This window comes from Podarcis erhardii (genome assembly GCF_964252035.2).
Source record: "Podarcis erhardii genome assembly, chromosome: 12".
In the NCBI taxonomy this organism is placed as follows: Eukaryota; Metazoa; Chordata; class Lepidosauria; order Squamata; family Lacertidae; genus Podarcis; species Podarcis erhardii.
Genome location: NC_138513.1, coordinates 37,129,898 through 37,153,122, shown reverse-complemented (window position 1 = coordinate 37,153,122; position 23,225 = coordinate 37,129,898). Strand labels below are relative to the sequence as shown.

Sequence of the window (23,225 nt, the reverse complement as noted above, 5' to 3'; positions counted from 1 at the left end):
CAGTATACTTCCTTTACACCAAAACCTTCCACTTGCGGGATTGTGGGGTGGCATTCAATTAAGTTTCACTCACAGGGGCCCACTAAAATTAATGAACACATCTATGCTAGGCCCACTGATTTCAATAGGCCTACTCTTAAGCAAAACTTGGTTTAATGCCATTCATAGTTACTCACAATTACTAATGTTTAAGCAGAGCCTACAAGAGGGGATGGGCTAGCCTGTTTTTCTGCTCTGGGTGACACCTCCAGAGGGGTGCCAAACTGGGTCCTTGACCTGGGTAAATTAAAGCCTAGTTTCACCCCTGGTTTAAGTAACTGAGAGAAAACTTAGTCCAAATACAGTTTCATTTAAATGCTGCAATAAGGATTCATATGCACATTACATTTCTAGATATGCCAGTCTGAATTCACATTCAAGGGCACACATCCGCTATAGTGCGAGAATGGCCATGCCTAGTATTTACATGCAGAAGTTAACTCCCATACATGTACCCAAAATGCATGGATCAAGCAAAAAACAAACCTGAAACACACTAATGCAGCTATTCCCACATTTTGGAAAGTGCATGGATTTATGGAGGATGTACCTCTTTGCAAGGAAATGCAGCATTTACATGATTCCCCTATATATGGATGCTCATTTTTAATACTGATGAAACTTGTGCCTATATAATAAGCTAGGACAAAAGGAGTTCTACGTTGGCATAATGACTTCCTCTCTCTTGCGCCTCTCAGATAATCACCATTTCCAGTGAAATATTTAACTGTATGTGAACACCAGTGGAAACCTACCACAGTAATGTTTCATAGGCAGCTTGCTTTCCTTTGAATCTCATGCCACCAATTATCCCGCAACGCAGAAGTTTTGTCCCGATGACTATCTGGGTCTGAGCATTCTAACTAGTACTCAGGATTACTAGATTCCACCTGGATGCATGCCCACAACAATGAAAATATTTTGGGGAGAAAGTGGAGAGGATGCTAGTGCTGGGAGGAGACCCAGGTTTAACATCTTTATCAACACTGCCAAACACCAATTACAGAATGAGAGGGGGAGTTTCTGCAGTTGCATCCCTAGCTAACAGGACCAGTGGTCAGGGATGGTGGGAATTGTAGTCTCAAAACATCAGGAGGGCTGAGTTTGCCTATGCCTGCCTTATAGGAACATACTCAATAAACACACAAGACGTGACCGGATGTATTTTTGAATAAATAAGGTATTCATTGTATCAAATTGTAGATTTCAACGGAAGTTTCAGAAAGTTCAATGAAAAAAGCAGAAGACCCAGTAGATCAGTTCATTCTCTAGTCAGTTCATGCATAAGGTCCATACATGTATAAGTGTCTATTCCACCTGTCTGTTCATAGAGTCCAATTATCCACATGAAGGGTTGTTACAGTTCCACGGAATCCTTTCACAGAGTCTAAGACAAGGATTTCCAGAATATTAGCCGCCGAGACCACATAACACCGGTCTTGAAAGACCTACATTGGCTCCCAGTACGTTTCCGAGCACAATTCAAAGTGCTGGTGTTGACCTATAAAGCCCTAAACGGCCTCGGCCCAGTATACCTGAAGGAGCGTCTCCACCCCCATCGTTCTGCCCGGACCTGAGGTCCAGCGCCAAGGCCCTTCTGACGGTTCCCTCATTGCGAGAAGCAAAGCTACAGGGAACCAGGCAGAGGGCCTTCTCGGTAGTGGCGCCTGCCCTGTGGAACGCTCTCCCATCAGATGTCAAAGCAATAAATAACTACCTGACATTCAGAAGACATCTTAAGGCAGCCCTGTTCAGGGAAGTATTTAATCTGTGATATTTTAGTGTATTTTGGGTTTCTATGGAAGCCGCCCAGAGTGGCTGGGGAAACCCAGCCAGATGGGTGGGGTACAAATAATAAATAATAAATTATTTTTTATTATTATTATTATTATTATTATTATTATTATTATTATTATCCTAGGCTTCTTCAGTAGAACAGGCTCATATGTAATATTACAGGACAGTGGATCTTACAGCATAGTAGTGGTCCTGTGAAAGGACTCTACGGAACTGTAACAAAAAGTACAGCCGGTTACGTCTTGTGTGCTTATTGAGTATGTTTCACGTACTTACAGGTTTGTTGTTCTTGTTGTTTTGCATTGTGGGAACATGCTAGAAAATAGTACATTTTCCCCCCAAATATAATTAGTTTAAATTTAATTAGTGCTTTCCAGCTTCTAGGAGGTGACACAACTTACTGCAAGAGTGGGGAAGTTTTCTTCTTCTGAGCTTTTTTCTTTAGAGTGGGATTATCTGTTGAGAGGCCACATACTGGCGGGCCAGAGTCCATAGTGGGGGCCACCCCAGGCTTCCCCTTTTTTCCACAGCATGAAGTTAGGCTGAGGCTGCTCAATCAATTTACTGCTTATTAATAGCTACATGAAAAAACTTTTATGGTGGATATATATGGAGCCAGGAATCTGTATAAACGGTCTAAATTCAGTATAGAACCTCCATTAAGGTATCGTTAGCATACGTTCATATAAAATGTCATTAAAATAATTTGTACTCGAGATTTCTCTTACTTTAGGGAAAGCAAACTTAGATTGCTTTCTTTCAGAAACAAAGTCCACAGAATACTGTAACTGCACTGTCTGGCAGCACATCCAGAAATTTTAGGACCTACCTTAAATTTTCTAGTTCTTGCTTCTTCAGTGGAGAAGATGGTGGAGCAGGAACGAATTTGTCTCCTTCGTGGCTTTTGCTACTGAAACAAAGACAGAGAGTGAGTAGCGACGTTAACAGCTTGAGAAATGTGAAATGATGAGAGGCTTGGAAAGTTAACAACCAGTAACATTTGCTTAGGCCTTAGGAAAAAAGAGGAACAGGAAAGGGGCTGCTGTTGAGGGCCTCCATGGAAAAAAGGCTAATATCTGGAAAAAAGGCCAGTATCTGGAATACACACCAATAGAAACATACAAAAAAAGGAAGAGTAATAGTATAGTTACAACACCTTCAGCAACACCTTAGGTTTGCTAGATTTTATTTACATGCAACACATTTGTTTTCAAACCACTTTTCACCAACCCCATTTTTCTCCGTATTCAATTATCCTAACTCTGTTAGCAGCCACAAAATTTCTTTTTAGAGTTGTGGGCAAGACACTTAGTGAAACAAGCAATAGAAACATCTGACGCAGCACTCACCTGCAAGCTTCATTGTTCTCGCTGTTCTCATTATTCCCTCCCAACTGGTTGCCAATTTTAGATCCATTTTCCTGCTTTGGCTCCTGCTGGTCTTCAGGAAGCAGCAGCAAAGCATTTCTTAGACAAATTGCTGCAAACTCCATACTAGCTACAGGAATAGCTGAAGACTGGCCATCACTTGAAAACAGGAAAAAAAGTATATTGGTGCTCTTTGTACTACATTAATATAGGCAAGGATTATAAGTCAGGAAGTCAAAATATTTTTCTTAATCTACAGCAGCTTTGGTTTACATGAAGTACTGTATTCCTGTTTTAAGTTGTTTCTGAATAAACTATATTATAAAGAAATAAACACAATTATGTCTTAGAGAAGTTTCAAGAATCCTGTGTAAAACTAAATTTAAGAAGATGGTCCCTTAAATCCCATAACCTAGCAAAGTAGTAATTTTGCTTTTTCTGCGCCCTTGGAGAACAAAGCTATACAAATTGTGCTAATGTGTTTGCTAAACCCATCTGGATTCCATGTCCAGGTTCCACTTCATACCACATAGCCAATTATAAAGAAGTGTGTTCCGTAAGCAAGAGGAACTCAAATATGAGGCACAGCGGACAGCATTTGCACACTACAGCAAACCATAGTTCATGGTTTCCCATGAGCATGCAGATTGCTCCTGCTTTACCTGTGCTCCACAAGTGGGAGCAACAAAACACAATAGTGTTCAATCACAACCCCCAGTTTGGACAAAACACTGGGATTGCTGTTTGTTGCTCTCACTCACCCTACAGGTGCAAAGTGGAAGGGACCTGCATATTCATGGGAAATCATTAACCACGGTTTACTGTGAGATGCAAAGAGGGCCAGCCAACATAACTTTTCTCATACACAAAGCAGCCTTGTAAACATTGCAATGCAAAGCACTTCCATTCACATGATTGGCTGAAAATTAATACTTAAAGAAATAAAAGAATAGCACCAAGAAAGGGCACTTTGGAAATGTTTTCAGCCAACCAGCAACTTCCCTTTCAGATAACAGCAATGTAAAATTGCACAACTTACTTATAAACAATGTTCTGTACAGACTGGGATGCCAATACTATTTTACGATGATATCCTTGACCTACAATGGACTGTACAATGCCCTTTTTGCTTGGAAGTCCTTTTGTTTCTTGTTCTGAACTCTAGGGAACAAACATTTAAGGCATCAAGAGGAATATTTATTAGATAAAGGCTGGCATTTTCTCTAGCTGCTGCTATTCAGTATTCTGTTCCTTCTTTCCATAGCATCTTTATACTCTGCATTATATTCCCATTTTTCTAGGCACAAAAGCAATTTCAATTGTACTTATTACAAGCCAGTTTACATGCAGACGACACCCACAAAAAATATTGCCAATACCAAGGTCAGACCTCAACTCAGGAATTCATTGCAGGAATCTACGCTGCATTAAAAGCAATCAGTCCCAACCCCATTTAACATGGTCCCAGGAAGAGCAAACAATGTCCTTTCCTGCCTGGAAATCGAAGTCTCTTTTTAAAGAAAAGGATAAAAGCCCATAAAACTCTTGTTTGCACTTGCACCACCAGCCTGATTCAACTCAAGGTGTTAAGTTGTATTCCTATATCGCCATCATTCTACCAGGCTCTTTTGAGCATGCTGAACGGTTTCCATTGTGTTATTATTAGAAAATATTTGTTTTTAACAGGTCTGAAACACTATATTAACTCAAGTGGAAATATGATATACACCAGCTAGCCACTTTTAGTCTCAACATATATTTGGGGTCCCACCTTAATCAGGGTCCGACAGTCTTGATCTCCACCTTCTCCATGAGCAGGCCATGGGAGGGAACCTGTGATTTGTTTTAGCTCTATGCTTGCTGAATGAAAGCAGGCAGCCAACAGAAACCAGAGCAGAAAAAAACAACAGCACACCGCTTTCAAGCTGGAGGACATGGCAAAGGCCCTCCTGTTTCTCCCTGACCTTGTGCTACATTTCAAAGATGAAGCATAAACAACACTCCATCTCTCAAAACCAAAAGTGTTAAGAAGGGGGGGGGGGTTAATTATTATTTGCTACTGTATTGGTGGTAGTTGTGAACCAATTTAGGTCAGGCTGCAACTCAGTAGATAGTATCTACCCACTTTCAGAAAGCCAACTCTGCAGACACAGAATCTAAACCTGAATAATACAAAGATTATTCCAGGAATGACTGCTAGCTCACCGACCAAATTCAACCACTCTGATTTAAACACCCACCTAATTGGGCATTAACACCAACATCCTTTTCCGACATCATGTTAAACTACGTTTCAGTGTTGTGGGCACAAGCTGGCTCGTCAACTTTCCACTTCCCTCTCTTCCACCACTGCTGCAATATTAAATGCTTACACTTCTGCATTTAAACTAAGTTTCGGAAACTGAAACTAGGTTAAACTATGGTTTGTTCAAACACACCAAACCTTAGCCCATGATCCTTGCATATTAGCAAACCATTCCCATAGTTTGGATATAAAGAGTAACTGGTCAGCTTAAAAGTGGAAGCTTATAATCTCTTCATGGGTATGCAAGGGGAAGAGAGAACCATGTGATACTAAACTCTGCTGCTGCTCATGGGTGTAATGGTAAGCAATTGTCCAGAATTATGTCCAAACCAAGCCTAGCATACCATACCATACCATACAGCACAACACAGAAGCGGTTTCTAAAATCAGAAACTGAAATATGCAGATGATGCAAATCAACCAAAGAGGCTCACAAGAAACAAAACAGAAGTACAGTTGTTTTCCTATAATAAAAAATGGCTCCTTTCAACCACCTGGAGAAAATGGCAATAACTCTTTTTAATAGTTTAATAGTTTCCCAGAGTATTTAAAGACCTGGCTCCTCGCTAGGATTTTCAGGTTGTTTCACAAAGATATTGAAGCATCTGACAATACTGTGAACGTAACAAAGGACTGCAGGGTTAAAAAAAACATTAAACTCCCAGAACTGCATTTTTGTATGCATGTGCTATTAAACTATTTCTGATTGGGAAAAAAATCTGCGGGGTTCATCTTACTCCTTTATTGGCAGCTATACAGCATTCGGCTATCCTCAGCCAGAGACGAGGGTTCGAATGATAAACTTGGACGGCTTCTATCAGGCATTCAAAAGCAGCTAGCGGTCTCCCAATATGCAAGAGCTGAATGCCGCAGTTATACAGCAACTCATAACGCTTGTTAGTCAACAAGGTGCACATTGGTCGTCCTGAGAACTTTTTACCTGTGAAAAAGAATCAGATAACATTAAGTGCAAAAAGGACACTGCTGGAAAAGGAATAGGTTAATTAACCTATATCCAAAGACAAGCCACACTGGAGCTAACCAAAACTAGAATATAATCACTGCTTTCCCACGACCACTAACCTCTTCGTGACATAATCATATTTTAACGAGTGACTTGCACTTGGGTGCACAGATTACTTCATAGCGAAAGTAGGGATCTGAATCCTGTCACTTAAGACCAAGTCAAATTCTCCCCCCTCCCCCCAAAAACCCCTCTTTTTTATTTGAGTTGAGGCTGTGGTCAATTCTTCATGCCATGACAATTTTCCAATTCAAGGAACCCAATATATCTTGTGCACTCTATACATAGTAGCTTTGCATCTCTCAAAGTTATTCGCTTATGGTAAGCAGGATTGCTGGAGGGAGAACTTTAGACAAGGGCTCAAAACGTTAGGGAGCAGCTTTCATGTGCAACAGTAGCATGACCACCAGAGATATGAGAGAGGTGAGGCCAAGTGGGAAACCTCCCACTTTCCTCATGCAGTTCTTGTAAGGAGTCTATCTGGTACTTAAAATACATATAAAGTCTGGCTAACTCCTTTATAAATTTAGGTGATGCACTAAATTGATTACTATTTAAACATTTGGAAGAACTGAGGCTCTGCTATTTGCATAATGTGGTCTAGCTGGAAAAATAGGTTGGAAAATACAATTCTACATATTAAGCAGTCACATATTAAGTAGTTTTTCGATACTGATGTATTTTAATTGTGGGAGGGAGCCATTTCATGCTTATATTATAGGCCCATAAAAATACAATTTGCTAATGCTTCAGCGTGTTTTATTACTAGTCGACCTTACCTGTGTCGGAGCCACCTGTTCCAAGTTGTGCACAGGCATTGTCATTCTCCTGCAAGGCCTTTTTGAAATAGAAAATTCCCAAGTTGTGTTTCCCCATAGCAAAATGGATGCACCCAAGGTTATTCCAGAACATGCACCGTAAGCATTCACCTAAGAAAAAAATAAATAAATGAAATTCTGGGTTTTGATTTTTTTTTTTTAAAGGCCCACAGGGACTGCCACCGCTGCTTGTTTTGCTCGCCAATGCCCTCATTTCCTCATAGCACCTTTGTATCCTTCTAGTCCTGCTTTATTGAAACCTCTGCTGTTGTTCAAAACTGCCATTTTAAAACCCGCACTCTATGCAAATTTTCCAATGGGGGCTGTGTGATGACAGCCTTGCATTTTTATGTATATAGGAAGAAATCTACTAGAGATACTCCTGTCTACAAAAGCATTTTACACCAATTCAAGGAAAGGGAATTAAAATGTGAAATGAAGCCCCGTTTTTGCAAACATATAAGTTTAAGGTACCTGTTTTCATAAATCCCGGATGTTCTGCGATGTTTGAGCTGTTCAGCAGCTTTACTGCTTTCCGATAATTGCCTCTTAAATACTCAAAATTGCTTTTCAGAAAGAGAGAAGGAGCAGACTGTAAAGAGAACAATATCCATGGTTACTCGTACTTTGAAGGGAGAAATTTAGTGTGGTGGGATACTCCAGTTATCTACATGAGAGAAACAGTATGCTCAGAGGTGACTGCACATCCATCAGCCAGAAAGCCATCACTTACCAGTCCAAGCAGGACTTGCAGTGTGGCCTGAAGGACTGCTGACATAAGCAGGGGGTCATAAAATTGAGAGGCTGCTTAAGAGAAATAGCTACAACAGAGAAACTTACTCCAAAGGAATTTAGAAGTGCAGGGAAGTGAAGCTGGAAGCAAGAGCAGCCAGTGGGGAGAGACAGCGGCAAGGTCATGTCCCCCAAGCAGCACCACTATGGGTGCAAGGCAGGGAGGCTGCAAGCGAAGAGGGACCAGCTGAGCCAATCAGGTGCTCTCATTGGTTTACTCATACCACCCAACCTTGTTGTTGCTCTGCCCTGCTAAGCAGCAGTGACAATGGCACCAGGAGACCAGTCCTGTATTGGTGCCCCAACCCCTTCTTGGCTGGTAGTAATGGAAGAACTGGGACGGAAGGTATTTGGGGCACTTTCTTTCTTTGAAGAAATGTGATGGGGGGGGCTTTTAGAACTCTTATTCTGCTGCTAAAACTCAGCCGAGTACAAGTTCAAATCTTTAAATGAAACATTAGAATCTACAAAATCAATCATCACCTACAAAGCTACGGTATCTTAAACTGCCAAGTCCTATCACAGATGTATAAACTAGATCAATAGTTATATCATTAACAATCCAGAATCAGGTTGGGACTCTAGAAGTCCCAACTATGCCATTTTCTCAAATCCTAAAAGAGAATCTTTATTTTCAATGTCTCCCTTCCACATTACGATCTGTCCATCAAATGCTATGATGAATGAATGATTCTTTAAAAATACAAACATGTGACTTAAACCAACAGTTATGGTTACTTACATTTCCAGCAGTGTTCATAACGGACTTTATCTCCCTCTTGCATGCTTTCAGAGACTTCATCTGAATATAGGCTCGCACCTTATACTGTTAATGAATAAGTGATCTCATGAAACTGAAATAAAACTACGACTGCTACTCAGAAATTAATTATTGTATTTGGGGAACAATATACAGTGACATGCCATGATACACAATTTGCTGAACAAAGGTTAAAACATGTTTATGTTCAAAATTGAATATTTGAAGATAAATTGAAACCTTAACACAGTTGAGGAATTGTGTACTAAACTAAATTACTAATTAAAATAGCCCACCAACATTGTTTAAGGGTCATCAGAAAATCCATACTACACTTTAGTATATTTCATTAGTAAAGGATATACAAAGCAAAAGGTTAGAACTGTATTATATGCTTGCAAAATAGGCGTAATAATTTGAAATACTGAAACTAAAGACTAATTCACACATCTAAGTGGCTGCCTATTTTGTCCACGTAATAATACCTTCTGGGTACATAATTATGCAGAGAAACTTGCTGTGAACTGACCCGCACATGGATATTGATAACGAAGGACAGCAATTATTTCCACAATCAGAGTGACTAGATTGAGCACAATGTTTGCCAGAAAAAAATAGTTGCTGTGAGCTGTATCTAACACAGGCCAGTACACAACAAAGCTACTCTTACTGTTATATACATTGGAGTGACTGTGGAATGGAAATAATTACACATATGTCCTAGCCTTGGGTCACTTGAAAAATGCCAAACAGCATGTAGTACCTTCTAAAGTGTCATGTAGAATAAAAAAAGCCCTATATTTAGTCTTACCTGATGAATTTTAGACTTAGCAGCTTCTGTCAGGGTTCCACTTTCAGCTTTGTGATTGGAAGTTTCCTTACTAGTGTTATTACCTGTCTGATCACAAATTGAGATATGAAACAATTGTCAGATTTTAAAGCACATGATTGTGGGTGTTACATGACACATAGTTCATAATTCCTGAAGCATCTCATGAAGGAGTAGCCCTCCAACCCTAATCAACCTAATGAAGGCATTGCCACAAAAACAGTCACAGAGAAAAGCCTATGAGATGGCAGCTGTGACTCTCAAAAGCAACACCTGTGTGAAAATAAAACAAAACAAAACACAAATTGTTAAGAGACCACCAGAAAGCAGTTTGGCTACAATAAAGGATTCCTATGCTGTTAAAAATAAGTTTACTTATTAATGTGAACAGTTCCAAATCCAAACTATATGAAATTCCACTATCGTTTCAAAAGGCCAATTAAGGTTTAGCTGGACAAGCATTCTTAAATTACTACATTTCCTCTATATTCTCCTAGACCTACCTCATTTTTCCCATTTTTGTTGTTGCCACCTTGTAAAATCATTTTTTCCAATACAGCAAGCAGATGCAAGGCTTTTTCAGCTTGGCAAGTCAGCAGGTATAAGTCTACAAGCAGGAAGCACACTGCCTGGGCAAATCTCTCCTCTAGAAGACAAAATAACAAACATTTAGTCCTTGCCTTGATAGTGTTCGCTAAAACTAGTTCAAGGATACTAAACCTGTCCCAAATGCAGGTGATTTTCACATTTACATTAAGGATTACTTATGAAAACCAACCACCACAATACTTTTCTGGTTTAAATACTGACTTTGTTAAGGCTTTCAGTTTAAAGCTAGTCATACAAGTGCACATAATTAGACAGCAGCTTCTGCAAACTTCTGAAGTTGTGCATATGAAGAGGTATCTGAACACAGGCAGCTACATATTTGCTCCTGTGATTATACTATTGTTATATGCATAAGAGAAAAATATGTTCAATTGTTTCTGAACTATTTATCTTGACTAGCTATGTACAGTGGTGCCTCGCAAGACAAAATTAATTCGTTCTGCGAGTTCTTTCGTCTTGCGAAGCACGGACTTTGGAAAAGCTTCAAAAATCACCAAAGTCTTCAAAAACCTCAAAAAAGGCTACCACACCGCGTGCTATGAGTTGCTCCTCAAAGTGAATGCACGGTTTTAAGAAAAAGGAAACAAACTTGCAAGACATTTTCGTCTTGCGAAGCAAGCCCATAGGGAAATCCGTCTTGCGAAGCAACTCAAAAAACGAAAAACTCTTTCGTTTTGCGAGTTTTTCGTCTTACGAGGCATTCGTCTTGCGAGGTACCACTGTAATTTTAAATATAACGAATACAAATTAGCTTTCTCAAGCAAAAGTTGCATGAAATCTGAGATAGGGGAGACTAGGAACATGAGCCTTTTACCTCTGTCAACTTACCAAAAGGTTCTATGAATTGATAAAGCTTCTCTCCAACTATTATTGCTTCAGTATACTGCCGAAGATGGTACAAAATAACAGCTTGATTGTAGTAAAGCATGCTGTTTTCAACATCATCTAATCCATCCATTTCCTCAACAGCTGAATGAACCTGGGGGATAAAAACACAGCCCTTTTTTATTTTTACCCACTCCTCCATTTATGACCAAATAAAAAAACGCACTGTTAAATCAGTATGTGCTACAGACTGGTGTACGTGAAAATGTAACTTGCTATTGCCATTTCCCAAAGCACTCCAGAGTGTACCAAATACAAGATGATAGTTTACTTACAAACAGAAATAAGAACAGAAAGAACTTCCTGCAGTATCTACTCTGGTCTTCAAGATTCCATTGCCTTTTGGAAATGACTTTTTGCAGGATTAAGGAGGGACGAGAAATATTTGTGCAAATCACAAGGAACCCTTTACAAAAAAGAGGGCGGAAACAGCAAACAAGCAAGCAATACCTGGTTTTTCAGCTGATTAAGTGTTTGTTTCAAGTTGTCAGTTGTCGTCTGATTACTTTTACAGAACTCTGCTACTGCCATGTTCAAAACTATTTTGTAATCATCCTTGTTAATTTCTTGCAAGCAGCTAAGGTGTTGTAGACAAGCTTCGTAGTTGCCAGCCTGCAAGGATCACAGTTGAAAAGGCAATGTTTAAATAGACACATTTTAAAAATCAAAACCCAGCTTAGAATTCCAAAACACTGCTTCTAATTTGCAGAGGAGCACAGGCAGATGTCACATTTTCCAATCTGGAACAAGTCATGTGTGCAATCCCTCCGCCCGTCTCCTTTTCCTACCTCAGTGAGAAATATTTGCCTAGCTAGCAGCCTGAACTATGCAGAAACCAAAATATTAAAAGGATTGCTAGAGTGGAAAGATCTATCAAATTTCCCCTGCAAAAACGTCAGACTAAAGGCTGGAGGTATTCTATACCTTTTGGGATGTCTGAATTTATTCTTTACAAGAAGCAGTGCCTATGATGTGAAATAAGCTGCTCCTCAAAATCATACCAGCTCCACACTTTGCTTGCTATGGGAAACACTGTGCTTCCAAAAACTAGCTATCACACTACATGTGTATGACATACATATTTGCTCTCTCAAGAATTGCCTTACCATGAATGCTTGCAGAGCACTGTTTGAGAGCTCCTTCTCTTGATCAGTAATCCCAGATGATGTGCCTGCTGCTTCATGTTTTTCTGCTCCCTGATCTGCAACACAAGTGTTTCAAACAACAGCTAACTCCAAGCATAGTTTCAAAACATTCTAAGCAAAGCTTAAATCATATTGTGTTCTTGCTCGTGCTCCAAGCATATTTTTTCTGAGAGAGAGAATACTGAATTCTGTAATTTTGAATCCTTGCTTTTAAAGGTTCAGGTATATGTCATTAAGAACAGCAGGCCGAAATAAATAAGTCAATGAGAAACTTAAGTATGTGGGTAAACAGTGCGGCTTGCTTGGCACCTTACAGAAGGGTTTGGTGGAATGTAGATCAGATTTGCTGGGAGATGTATGGGTGATTTGCAGTTAAGATGAGAAGTATATCGAACTCCCAACACATCAACAGCCGAAACAACTAAAAAGCTATTTGCAATAGACTGCTGAAAATGAAAACTTAGAAATACACTCCTAGTTTTCCCTAAGTGAAAGCACTTGTCAGCTTGGTTCTGGTAGGGATCACAAATTTCTGGAGTAAGCATGTGCAAAGATCTAGTTACAGGTAGGTAGCCGTGTTGGTCTGCCGTAGTCGAAACAAAATTTAAAAATTCCTTCCAGTACTACCTTAGAGACCAACTAGGTTTGTTACTGTATTCTGAAGAAGTGTGCATGCACATGAAAGCTCATACCAATAACAAACTTAGTTGGTCTCTAAGGTGCTACTGGAAGGAATTTTATTATTTTGTTTCGACATGTGCAAAGAGGAACCCTGTTCCTTAATTCCTAGCACACATGCATACACCTGAGCCTGTATTTTGCAAAAGACTCGAGTTCGTGGACCTCAGAGTTCTAATAAAAAGTGAAGTCTGACATTTCTTCCCTTACAAAGTCCACATGAAAATCCAAGTTCACCTTTAAAGCGTTTTTGCCCAGTTTAGGTTGAACTCTGATGAAAAAGGCCATTCTGGCTTCTATTACACATTCCTTGGTTACAACCAGATTAGATTACTTCAATGTGTTCTATTTGGGGCTGCCTTTGAAGTGTTCTGACACTTCCAACTGATGGAAAGCATATTAGCAATTTTATTTTATATTTGTATACTGATATTATACCAGCTTCATTAGCTTCAAATACAAAACCCTGGTTTTGGCCTTTACAGACCTAAAAGTTTTAGGATGTGAATATCTAAGGGATCACCTCTTCCCAAATCCTAGTTGGGACCTGCTTGCATACTTAAGTCTTCAGCTGAGGCTATCCTCTGTGTTACCACATTGCATATCAAATAGTGGTGTAACAGTGGTTCTATCCAGGCTTTAAGAAAACTTGTCTAGATTCCTCTTATGCCAGCCTGTAGGTGCCAGATCAATATGTTATTGTTTTGAAAGTTGTTTGAACTGTGTGGTTACAGAGAACTCTTCTCTCTATTATAGATCATTGAAACAGCTGCTTCTTTAGATTGGTTAGTCCCATTCCATCTGCAGCTCGTATCTTTCACCTGCAGGAAAAAAAGCTTGAATCCCAAGCCTCTTCTTACTATATTGTACCTTTTCGTGGATCTTTTGGTGATGAAACCTGGGGTATAAATAAAATACAGTATTTGATTGCCCATGCTGATGCCATTTCTCTGGTTTTGATGCCATTGCACTGGTTTCCCAGAGGCTGTTTTGCTATTAGTAGTTTTTTAAAAAAAATACCGGTAAATGATTGTTTTATTATAGCACAATAGCTCTGGAAGATGGCACCTGCGAGAATACCCTGTTCCCTATTACATCTTGTCACTACCTCAACCGAGTCCTCAAACTGGGTCTAGGGACTGACCTCACTGCACTGTCAGAGGATTCTCAGGCACGTTTATCAGTTCAGATAGAGAGCTGACTAGCCACAAGAGAAACAGCATTGGAGCCCAGGCTAATTCATTGTGTTCCTTACATTATGCCCCCCAAGGTACAAGAGTGCTGCACTGCACAGAGGATGTACAGGGAAACTCCCAGGGCATGTTTTGTTTTGTTTTGATTTGATTGAATGCCCGCATGCTGCTTTTCCAGCAACACTGAGCTCAAAGCAGCTCATGATAATAATTAAAAATGAGCAAATGAGATTTCTACCAATACAATATATACAAAACACAAGAGCATATGAAGCGAAAAACAAACCAACCATAATTCGATATGCAATGCAGTTCAAAACAAACATGTTTTATACACACACACACACACATATATATATATATATATATATATATATATATATATATATATATGTACAGTGGTACCTCGGGTTAAGTACTTAATTCATTCCGGAGGTCCATTCTTAACCTGAAACTGTTCTTAACCTGAAGCACCACTTTAGCTAATGGGGCCTCCCGCTGCTGCTGGAGCCCGATTTCTGTTCTCATCCTGAAGCAAAGTTCTTAACCCAAGGTAATATTTCTAGGTTAACGGAGTCTGTAACCTGAAGCGTATGTAACCCAAGGTACCACTGTATCAGAAATAGCTGCTGACCACCAGCTGACACAACTTCTCTGGGAAGGGGCAGCAGCATAGCCCCCGGCAGCAGGTCCTTTTGGAGTATGGGCCTGAGAAGCCCTTTTAGTTGCCCCCTGAACATCCATAGTGGAAGAAAAGCAGAATATAAACGCAATCAAGCGCACCTGCCAGCACCCTCTCACAAGGAGCTCTTTCATTTATTTCTGTTTTATTTACTACGTTTACATACCACCTTTACCCTCCAAGGCCCTCAAGGTGGTGCGCACGGTGCCCCTCCTCTCCGTTTCATCCTGTCAACAACCCGGCGAGGTAGGCTAGGCCTCCAACCTCACCCCAGAGAGCTTTGTGGCCGAGTGAGGCATTTGTCCTCCCAAGGCTGTACTCCAACACTCTCACCATTAGGCCACACAGCAGGGACCCTCTGTAACAGTACAGAACCACAGAGGGTCGCCTAGTCCAGTGTTTCCCAACCTTGGGTCTCCAGCTGTTTTTGGACTACAACTCCCATCATACTTAGCAAGCAAGACTAGTGGTCAGGGATGACGGGAAGTGTAGTCCAAAAACAGCTAGAGACCAAAGGTTGGGAAACACTGGGCCCTAGTCCAACCCCCCCCCCCCCAATGCAGGAACCTCAACTGTCAGGTTGGGCCCCCTCATGTTTTAGTTGTTGTTTACTCCCCTTGTGGGCTGGGGAAGAGGAGGCGGGATAAAACCCGCAACTTGAGCCTCTTCCCCAGGCGGCAGCGACCACTAGGCGAAGTTGCCCCTCGCATCCCCGCTCCTGAGAAGGCGACGCCTCACCCCCGTCCGCCGGCCCTACATTCCAGAACCGCGCGGAGGTACACACAGCACCCCTCCCGCCCCATCCAATGAGGGCAGAGGAACCGCGGCTGAAAGGAGGATCATTCCGCCACGACCACCCAAAGGAGGTTATTCTCCCCCCCTCCGCCTGAGGAAGAACAAGTAGCCCCGCAAACAGCCGAGGCAGCCCTGCTTTGTCCTCACCTCCGCCTTTGTCCGCTGCCATGGATGCTGCTCAAGACTCGCGCGCGGCTTATTAAAAGGCGGGGAAGGAAAAAGAAGCCGTGTCTGTGTCTGTCTGTCTCTCTCTCTCTCCACCCCCGCAGTCTCAGGTGGACTCGACCGCCTCCTGCGACAGCACCGCCGGGCTAGAAGAAGAGGAGCGGAGGGGAGGGGGGGGCCGAGTCTATTTTATACTCCCCACCTCAGGTTCCGCCGAGCCGCGCTCGCTCTCTTCCTCTCCGCTTCCGGGTGAGGCGGGGGGGCCTTTCTAGGCCAGTGGCGTCTTCTCGTTTGCCGCGGCTTGGTGGCGTCACGCACGCACGCACGCCTGCGACGTCTCCTGGCGGGCAGGAGCATAAGAGGGCGGGGCCATGGGGAGGGAGGAGGAGGAGGAGGGGCGGTGACTCATCTGGTTGTGGGCGCGCAAGAGTCAATATGGCGGCCGCGTCCAGGCAATTCGAGCCAGAGTTTAGCCCTACCTCCTGACTCTCTTTTGCTCTAAATTACTCCATCAGTGGCGCAGTGGGCCATAACCAGGAGGTTGGTGCTGGTTCGAGTCCACCCCTGGACAGCTGTGGGCAGGATTTCTGCATGGCAAAGGGGATGGACTAGATTGGCTCTTGGGTTCCCTCCCAATTCTATGGGACGCATTGGCAGGCCCGAGTTTCCGTGAAAAGCACTCACTCTCCTCCTGTAACAATCTCACAATCGTAGCCTGACTTCTTCACGCCTGGGCTAGGGTTGCCGCCCGTTAGGGACCAAATGCACGTGTTTGAAAGGGTATTTAAGCTCTGGGTAGACAGATTTACAAATTCCATTTGTATGTGCACGTGCGTAGCAAAGTCCAGAGGGGCCACCCTGTTAGGCTGCAATAGATCCCTTATGGATTGCTTTGCAGTCACTTCAGAACCCGATTAAAAAAAAAATCCACCAACTGCCCCACCCTGCCCTGTATCTTGCCAGAATAATGGTGGCAAATGACAACCCTACCTGGGACACAAGAGGACAAGTGAGACCAAGCACATCCAGTGAAGCCCAGTGATGCTGAGTTTTAGTAATCACAGCATCCTTTTCTAAATGCTCACAGACTGTTGAATTTTCTGTTCTAGGATCTTTCTGGTAGGTATTGATGCCAAGCTCACCAGTCAGTAGTCACCCAAGTCTTTCTCCCCCGCCCCCCTTTTGAAGATGGGGACATTGTGTCTGCCTCCAGTCTGCAGGGACCTCACCTGTTCAGGAATTATTAAAGATTATAGACAGGCTCTGAGATTACATCTGCAAGCTCCTGCACCCCCTTGGGTGCAGCTCATCAGACCTTGGGAGATCTGAATTCATTTAAAGTAGTTAGGTGTTCCCTTACTACCTCTTTTCCTATCTTGGGCTGCAGCTCCCAATTTACATAATTTATTATGTTATCACCAGATTGGGCATTGCTTTCCTTTTGGGTGAAGAAAGAGGCAAAGTGGGTGTTGAGCAATTCTATCCAATAGCATTTCTCTATCTTCTCCATGCAGACGATTTGCTTTTTCTTCCTCTTGCTTCGAACATAGCCAAAGAAACATTATTTTTAACCTCTCTTGCAAGCCTGAGCTCATTCTGAGCTTTAGTCCACCTCACATTCACCCTGCAACTGTTGGCTACTCGTGTATATTCCTCCTCTGTGATTTCCCCTTCCATTTCTTATACACACCCTTCTTACATCTCAGCTCATCTTTAAGCTCCTTATGCAGCCACACCAGTTTATTTAGATGCCTCCCACTATTAGTATTAGTCCTGACCCCAAACAGAGCATATAGCTTTTAAGGTAGGGTTGAGCCCCAGCAGCAAGATGGTCTCAGTGTGTGTTGTCTGTACACACTAAAACTGTGTACAGTGTAACTGCAGAAACAGCTGTACTTGTGGTTAAATCTGCATCTGAACTGACACTTTACTTCTAGGATACATTACCAGAGACTCAAAATCTTAACTGAAGTACAGCTTGAGACCCCAAACTCAAAATCTTTGAGTTTGAGACCCCAAACTCAAAATCTTAACTGAAATGATTCAGTCAGTTTTTTGATACACAGTGCTTTATTCAGATAATATTATCTTCATGGCTTACAAAACCATGAATAAATTACAGTGGTACCTTGGGTTACATATGCTTCAGGTTACAGACTCCGCTAATCTATAAATATTACCTCGGGTTAAGAACTTTGCTTCAGGATGAGAACAGGAATCGTGCTCTGGCGGTGCGGCAGCAGCAGGAGGCTCCATTTGCTAAAGTGGAGCTTCAGGTTAAGAACAGTTTCAGGTTAAGAACGGACCTCCAGAACGAATTAAGTACGTAAGCAAGGGTATTGAACTGCACATTTGCAATGTTTTATTAAAGACTATTGCCACTAGGTGGCATTGTGCTGCAGCTTAATGCACTGCAACAACCCTTTTTAATGTTAACATCGGTATGAATTTGAATGCTATTTGAATGTTATCTGAACGTTATTTGTAGCCAATGGCATTTATCTGTTTGTCTTAAAAGACATACATGGGTAGGTGCACAAAAAAACCCCCAACCCCCTATGTCCAATGGTGTCTATAAAATTGAACAGGATAACTGGCATCTAGGCTGCTGCAGAGTTGAAATCCCACACCATGTGACTGCTGAGAAATCCTGCATGTGTAGACACAGAATTCACTTCCAATATAGAAACCATGCCGCCGAAACAAAAGTGGGAGCATAACATGTTTTGGCAATCCAACACTGGAAGTGTGTCAAAGGTCTTTTCGTGAAGAACCACTTATACAACAGGGTTCCAGTAGCTCATCTTTCTTCTCCCTCCCAGATGGATTATCAATCATAGTCCATGTTTATGTAGGTCCACCCATGTGAACAGTAATGTATATGGGGGGAGGGGAAATATGTTCCACCAAACACGGTCTGTAATGCAATGCTAGTTATTGGTTCCTAGTTCCATACGGAACACACAGGTGCATAACCAGCATGGTGTTAAAGTGACTGTCACTCCCCTGCTTACCACCTTATCCTTCCTCTCTCTTTCTCATAGCGCCTCTCCCATCTAAGCCATACATTTAACACACATGGCTTCCCCCAAATAATAATTGGAACCGTGATTTGTTAAGGGTGCTGGGAACTGTAACTTTGAAAGGAGTAAAGTATCATTCCCAGGATTCATTAGGAACAGCCAAATGCTTTAAATGGATGGTGCGTGCATGTGAGCTGAGCCTCTGTTTTATATGTACTGTATATCCCGAAAATGTAAGATCTACCCCTTATATATTTATTCCAATACTTTTTTTGTCAAGTTGCATGCTTCGGACTGCGAAATAACTAACATACCATTTAAATTGTAACAACCAACAGGTAAATAAAAGCTTTTTATTATTATAGCTGAACATAACATATCAAATATGCAGCTAACTGTACTTGTATTTTAACGGCTCATTCGTACATATTTGTGTGTGGCATGTGTACTAAGACAACCTACACATGCCACACACAAATATGTGTTCTAAAACACCTGTGATGTTGGGGTGTCAGGCTCCTGGGTTTCCTGAATATATGTTTATTACAGAAGGGTGGGGTTGGGAAAGAGGAGTCAAGAAATAAACATCGGATGATGTCACAAATCCCATTAACTGTGACAAGGGTAGTAAAGTCAAGTGAGCTACTGAGCCATGTTGCCTGAAAGCAGCTTTGTGCTTCAAATTTCACTAGAGAAGGCAGGAGACCACCTGAACAAAGAGAGAGGGACACCAGATTATTTGGTTTACTGTTCCTTATCAGGGTTCCCTTTATATGAAGCCTGGGATACCAGTTTGCCAGTTCAGTTGCTGTTTCAGAGCATAAGTAGCAGGTAATTCTAGCCATCACAAAAAAAGGCAAAATACCCATTTAAGTTGCAAATGAGCCAGAAAGCACAATTAGCATTTGAGTAGTAGTCAACAGTAACCACAAGACAGCTCCAAGCAAAGCTTTAAGGCAGCTTTAAGCAAAGCTCAGCTAATGGCTCTTGAAGAAGGAATTCTCCTGGGCTCTGTGTCTGATTCAGACAACCAATAAGCTTCCCTCTTCCTTTTCCCAAAGATGTCTTATGTCAGGACTGATGGAAACAAGGCAACTGAATCATGAAATTCCTTGTTTTATAAGCGTTGCAAGCTGAGGCAAGGAGTGAGTTAAAAAAAAACCTCACGGTAACTTTCTGCATGGTAAATTGTCAGTGCATGCCAGCAGAGTAGAATGTGGGTTAGGTTTTGGTATAATGGACAATTAAATTTTGCTCATGAGCTTTTGCTTGACATACTGAAGCTCCAGACAGCGGAACCCTGTGATCTCTTAATCCCAGATGTGTTTGGTCTCAAAATAATCAGCGGTGAGTAAAAGTCTCTCTGCACATGCTCAGTGGTACTCTCAAAGTTGTTCAGCTGGAGTATGTGGAATAACCCTCCGCATATAAACAACATGCTTAAGTCTAATTAACACATGAAGGGGTTAATACTATAGAGTAAGCTGTCCTGCCAGGCTTAGCTATGTCCACTTCCCCTGTCCATGGAACTAAGTAATCAATTTCTACGTAATTTGTTCCATCTCTCCTTTTTACCTGAGAAGCTCAGCGTGCGAAGAGGTTTGAGCTGGTTGGAACAACCAGCTCAACAGCATGGCTCTCACAAGCCACTCAAGTTCCTACACCAGTGGTTCCCAATTAGCTAATTACTGAGGACTCCCTCTTTTTCAAAAGCCAAGCCATGGACCCCCTACTTTTGAAAATTTTTATCTCTATGGTAGTTACCTCTGCAAAACAATTTTTTGAACAAAATGTGGGGTAGCCCCTAATAAGCAAAGGATTTTAGGTATACTAAAAAAACTAGGGCTGAGCGATATCTGTCTTTCAACATTGTGATGTATCAGCAGCTAAACATAGCGATATTGCAATATATCACAATGTCTGAAATTGAAGATGATGATGATGATGATGATGATGATAATAATAATAATAATAATAATAATAATAAAAATAAAGAGCAGGTGTGGGGATGAGGGAAGAAGCAGCCGCAGAGTTCAGATGGGTAGGAGGAGGAGAGGAAAAGCTGCTCTGTCTCAGTGCCAAGGGAAGTTTACTAACACGGTGCCATGAAGTGAGAGCGATCAGCTACCCTGGTCTCCTTCAGCATGAGGGAAGGCAGCCCAGATCAGCAGCATTATCAGCTGAGATCAGCAGTGCATTGAAATCGGCTGCCCTGTTCTCTACACCCTGCCAGTGTGGTGTAGTGGTTAAGAGTGATAGACTCGTAATCTGGGGAACCGGGTTCGCGTCTCCGCTCCTCCACATGCAGCTGCTGGGTGACCTTGGGCGAGTCACACTTCTTTGAAGTCTTTCAGCCCCACTCACCTCACAGAGTGTTTGTTGTGGGGGAGGAAGGGAAAGGAGAATGTGAGCCGCTTTGAGACTCCTTCGGGTAGTGATAAAGCAGGATATCAAATCCAAACTACTACTACTACTACTACTCCCTCACAAGAGGAGTGATATATTGCTGCGTATTGCCAGGTCAAAATCGTTATCATGGTGTGATTTCAAAACCAATTTTGGCCAATATATTGAAAAATCACACAGCGCTAAAACAGACCATAAAATTTGTGATATCACCATGCAAAAATGACAAAAAAAATAGTTGGAGGGAGGCAAGGAATGGGGCGGTGGACCCCTTGGGTACATTCCACAGACCACCAGGGGTCCCCAGACCCCTAACTGGGAACCACTGTCCTACACCAATAATTTAGGAACTTTCACCACTCTGTAACTAAGCTGTGTTTTACTGCCTGTGCAACAATTCTGAAGCACATTCATCTGATATTTGTAGAGTTTGTAAGTAAACCATTTTTTAACTTACCAAACGTGGTATTTTCCTATACTGGGATAAGAGGGAAAGTTTGGAAAGAAACTATTTAAGGGGACATTTTGGTGCTCACTTGGAACGGTATATTATAAAGGTCTAAAGTGGCCTACGTTTCCATTCTTTTCTTTGTTTCATGTTTTGTGACTTTAAATCTCTGCTAGGGCTTTTTCATTGAAGAATGCTTGCCCCTGACATCCAGGAATTCTCTCATACATTTATAGCACCAACAGAATAGTCTATGGGCCTCCTGAGGCTGTTGGTGTCCAGCTCCTATCAGTCTCCACAAGCAGAGTCAGTCCTCAGAAAAGCAGGGTTAAATGGCGCCACACAAAGCATATTCCAGAGCTGGCTGAAAGCCAAGTCCTCCTTGGATGACTTAATGAGCTCAATGCATGGTGCTATTTATTAAACAGAAACAAGAACCTGTGTATAATTTACTAAATTAGTTAACAGGTTTTGAATGAGGAGCCTCTGGATAAACAAGGAGGCAGCCATAAAGAGATTCAAACGATTGATTGATTGATTTTATATGCTGCCCTATACCCTCAGGGAATATTGAACCATCTAACTGTAGTATACTGACTGGCAGTATAGTTTTACAGCTTTATACAAGATCTTTCCCAATCCCAGTCTTATCTGGAGATGCCAGGGAATTCATCCGAGATCTTCATCTAAGATATGTGCTCTGCCACTGAGCTATAGCTTCTTTGCTGCAAAAAGGTTGTCCAATGGTATAATACAGGTATTGGCTTTCAACACTCTTCTGGAAATGTCAGCGATAAATACTGGAAATGTTGTAGGAAAATATGCAACTTTATTCAGCACTTGTGGGCCTGCTGAAGAGGCAAGTAAATAAATGTAGAAATTGAGAAGTAATGTATTGGGGCACCTGTGTGTGTGTGTGTATAAAACCCTTCTGCTCACCTTATTTGAAAGCCTACAAAACAGGCTGTTTATTGCTCGAATAACACTGGACAGAAATGTAATGAAAAACCTGGATATAAAAGCCTAAAGTTGTTCTGCTCCAGCCCGTAATAATAAATGTAACCCTATAAAACTATATTTATGCAAGTGTAAAATTTTATATGGCTCTAAAATAAACTTGCTAACGTATATAAAAAACACAAACAGCACAATCCCACCCCATTAAGCATGCTTGTGTTCCACTTATTCTAATAAAAGGGTTACCGAACAACCCAGAACAACAGTTACACTGGGAGCAGGTGGGGAGACATAATACCTCTACACCAACAGAATGGCTGCCATATCCTATGCTCCCTCAGCCCAGGATGGGAGAAGAAACCCACCATTTGGAAAATCCTGAACTTGCTCCCTATATGTCATTATAGTGAGGGTGTACCTGCTGATGCAAATCCTATAGCTCATCAGCCAGTATGATTTGAGTATGGGATTGTAGAGCTACCCACAAATTTACAACATAAATATCAAA

The 23,225-nt window shown here is 41.7% G+C and overlaps 1 protein-coding gene and 1 long non-coding RNA gene across 5 annotated transcripts in view; one reads left to right on the top strand and one right to left on the bottom strand.

Annotated features, from left to right (window-relative positions):
• Positions 1–23,225, bottom strand: part of CNOT10 (CCR4-NOT transcription complex subunit 10) — a 42,026-nt gene that overhangs the window by 8,202 nt on the left and 10,599 nt on the right. Inside the window, exons 1-13 of one of the 4 annotated variants that reach the window (XM_081882045.1) lie at positions 15,866–16,079; positions 12,332–12,426; positions 11,676–11,837; positions 11,169–11,319; positions 10,235–10,377; positions 9,714–9,800; positions 8,885–8,968; positions 7,825–7,942; positions 7,312–7,461; positions 6,246–6,448; positions 4,243–4,364; positions 3,186–3,362; positions 2,666–2,746 (exon numbers count right to left, since the gene is read on the bottom strand). In XM_081882045.1, the coding sequence (XP_081738171.1) occupies positions 2,666–2,746; positions 3,186–3,362; positions 4,243–4,364; positions 6,246–6,448; positions 7,312–7,461; positions 7,825–7,942; positions 8,885–8,968; positions 9,714–9,800; positions 10,235–10,377; positions 11,169–11,319; positions 11,676–11,837; positions 12,332–12,426; positions 15,866–15,887 (1,595 nt within the window). In that variant the 5' untranslated portion in view covers positions 15,888–16,079. Of the gene's footprint in view, positions 1–2,665; positions 2,747–3,185; positions 3,363–4,242; positions 4,365–6,245; positions 6,449–7,311; positions 7,462–7,824; positions 7,943–8,884; positions 8,969–9,713; positions 9,801–10,234; positions 10,378–11,168; positions 11,320–11,675; positions 11,838–12,331; positions 12,427–13,918; positions 14,010–15,865; positions 16,080–23,225 lie in introns of those variants that run through there. The other 3 variants (XM_081882046.1, XM_081882043.1, XM_081882044.1) reach the window with 3 other exon arrangements.
• Positions 16,207–22,939, top strand: LOC309325797. Its single transcript, XR_014150016.1, has 3 exons — positions 16,207–16,423; positions 19,187–19,244; positions 22,006–22,939. It is a non-coding gene; the product is annotated as an uncharacterized lncRNA (long non-coding RNA).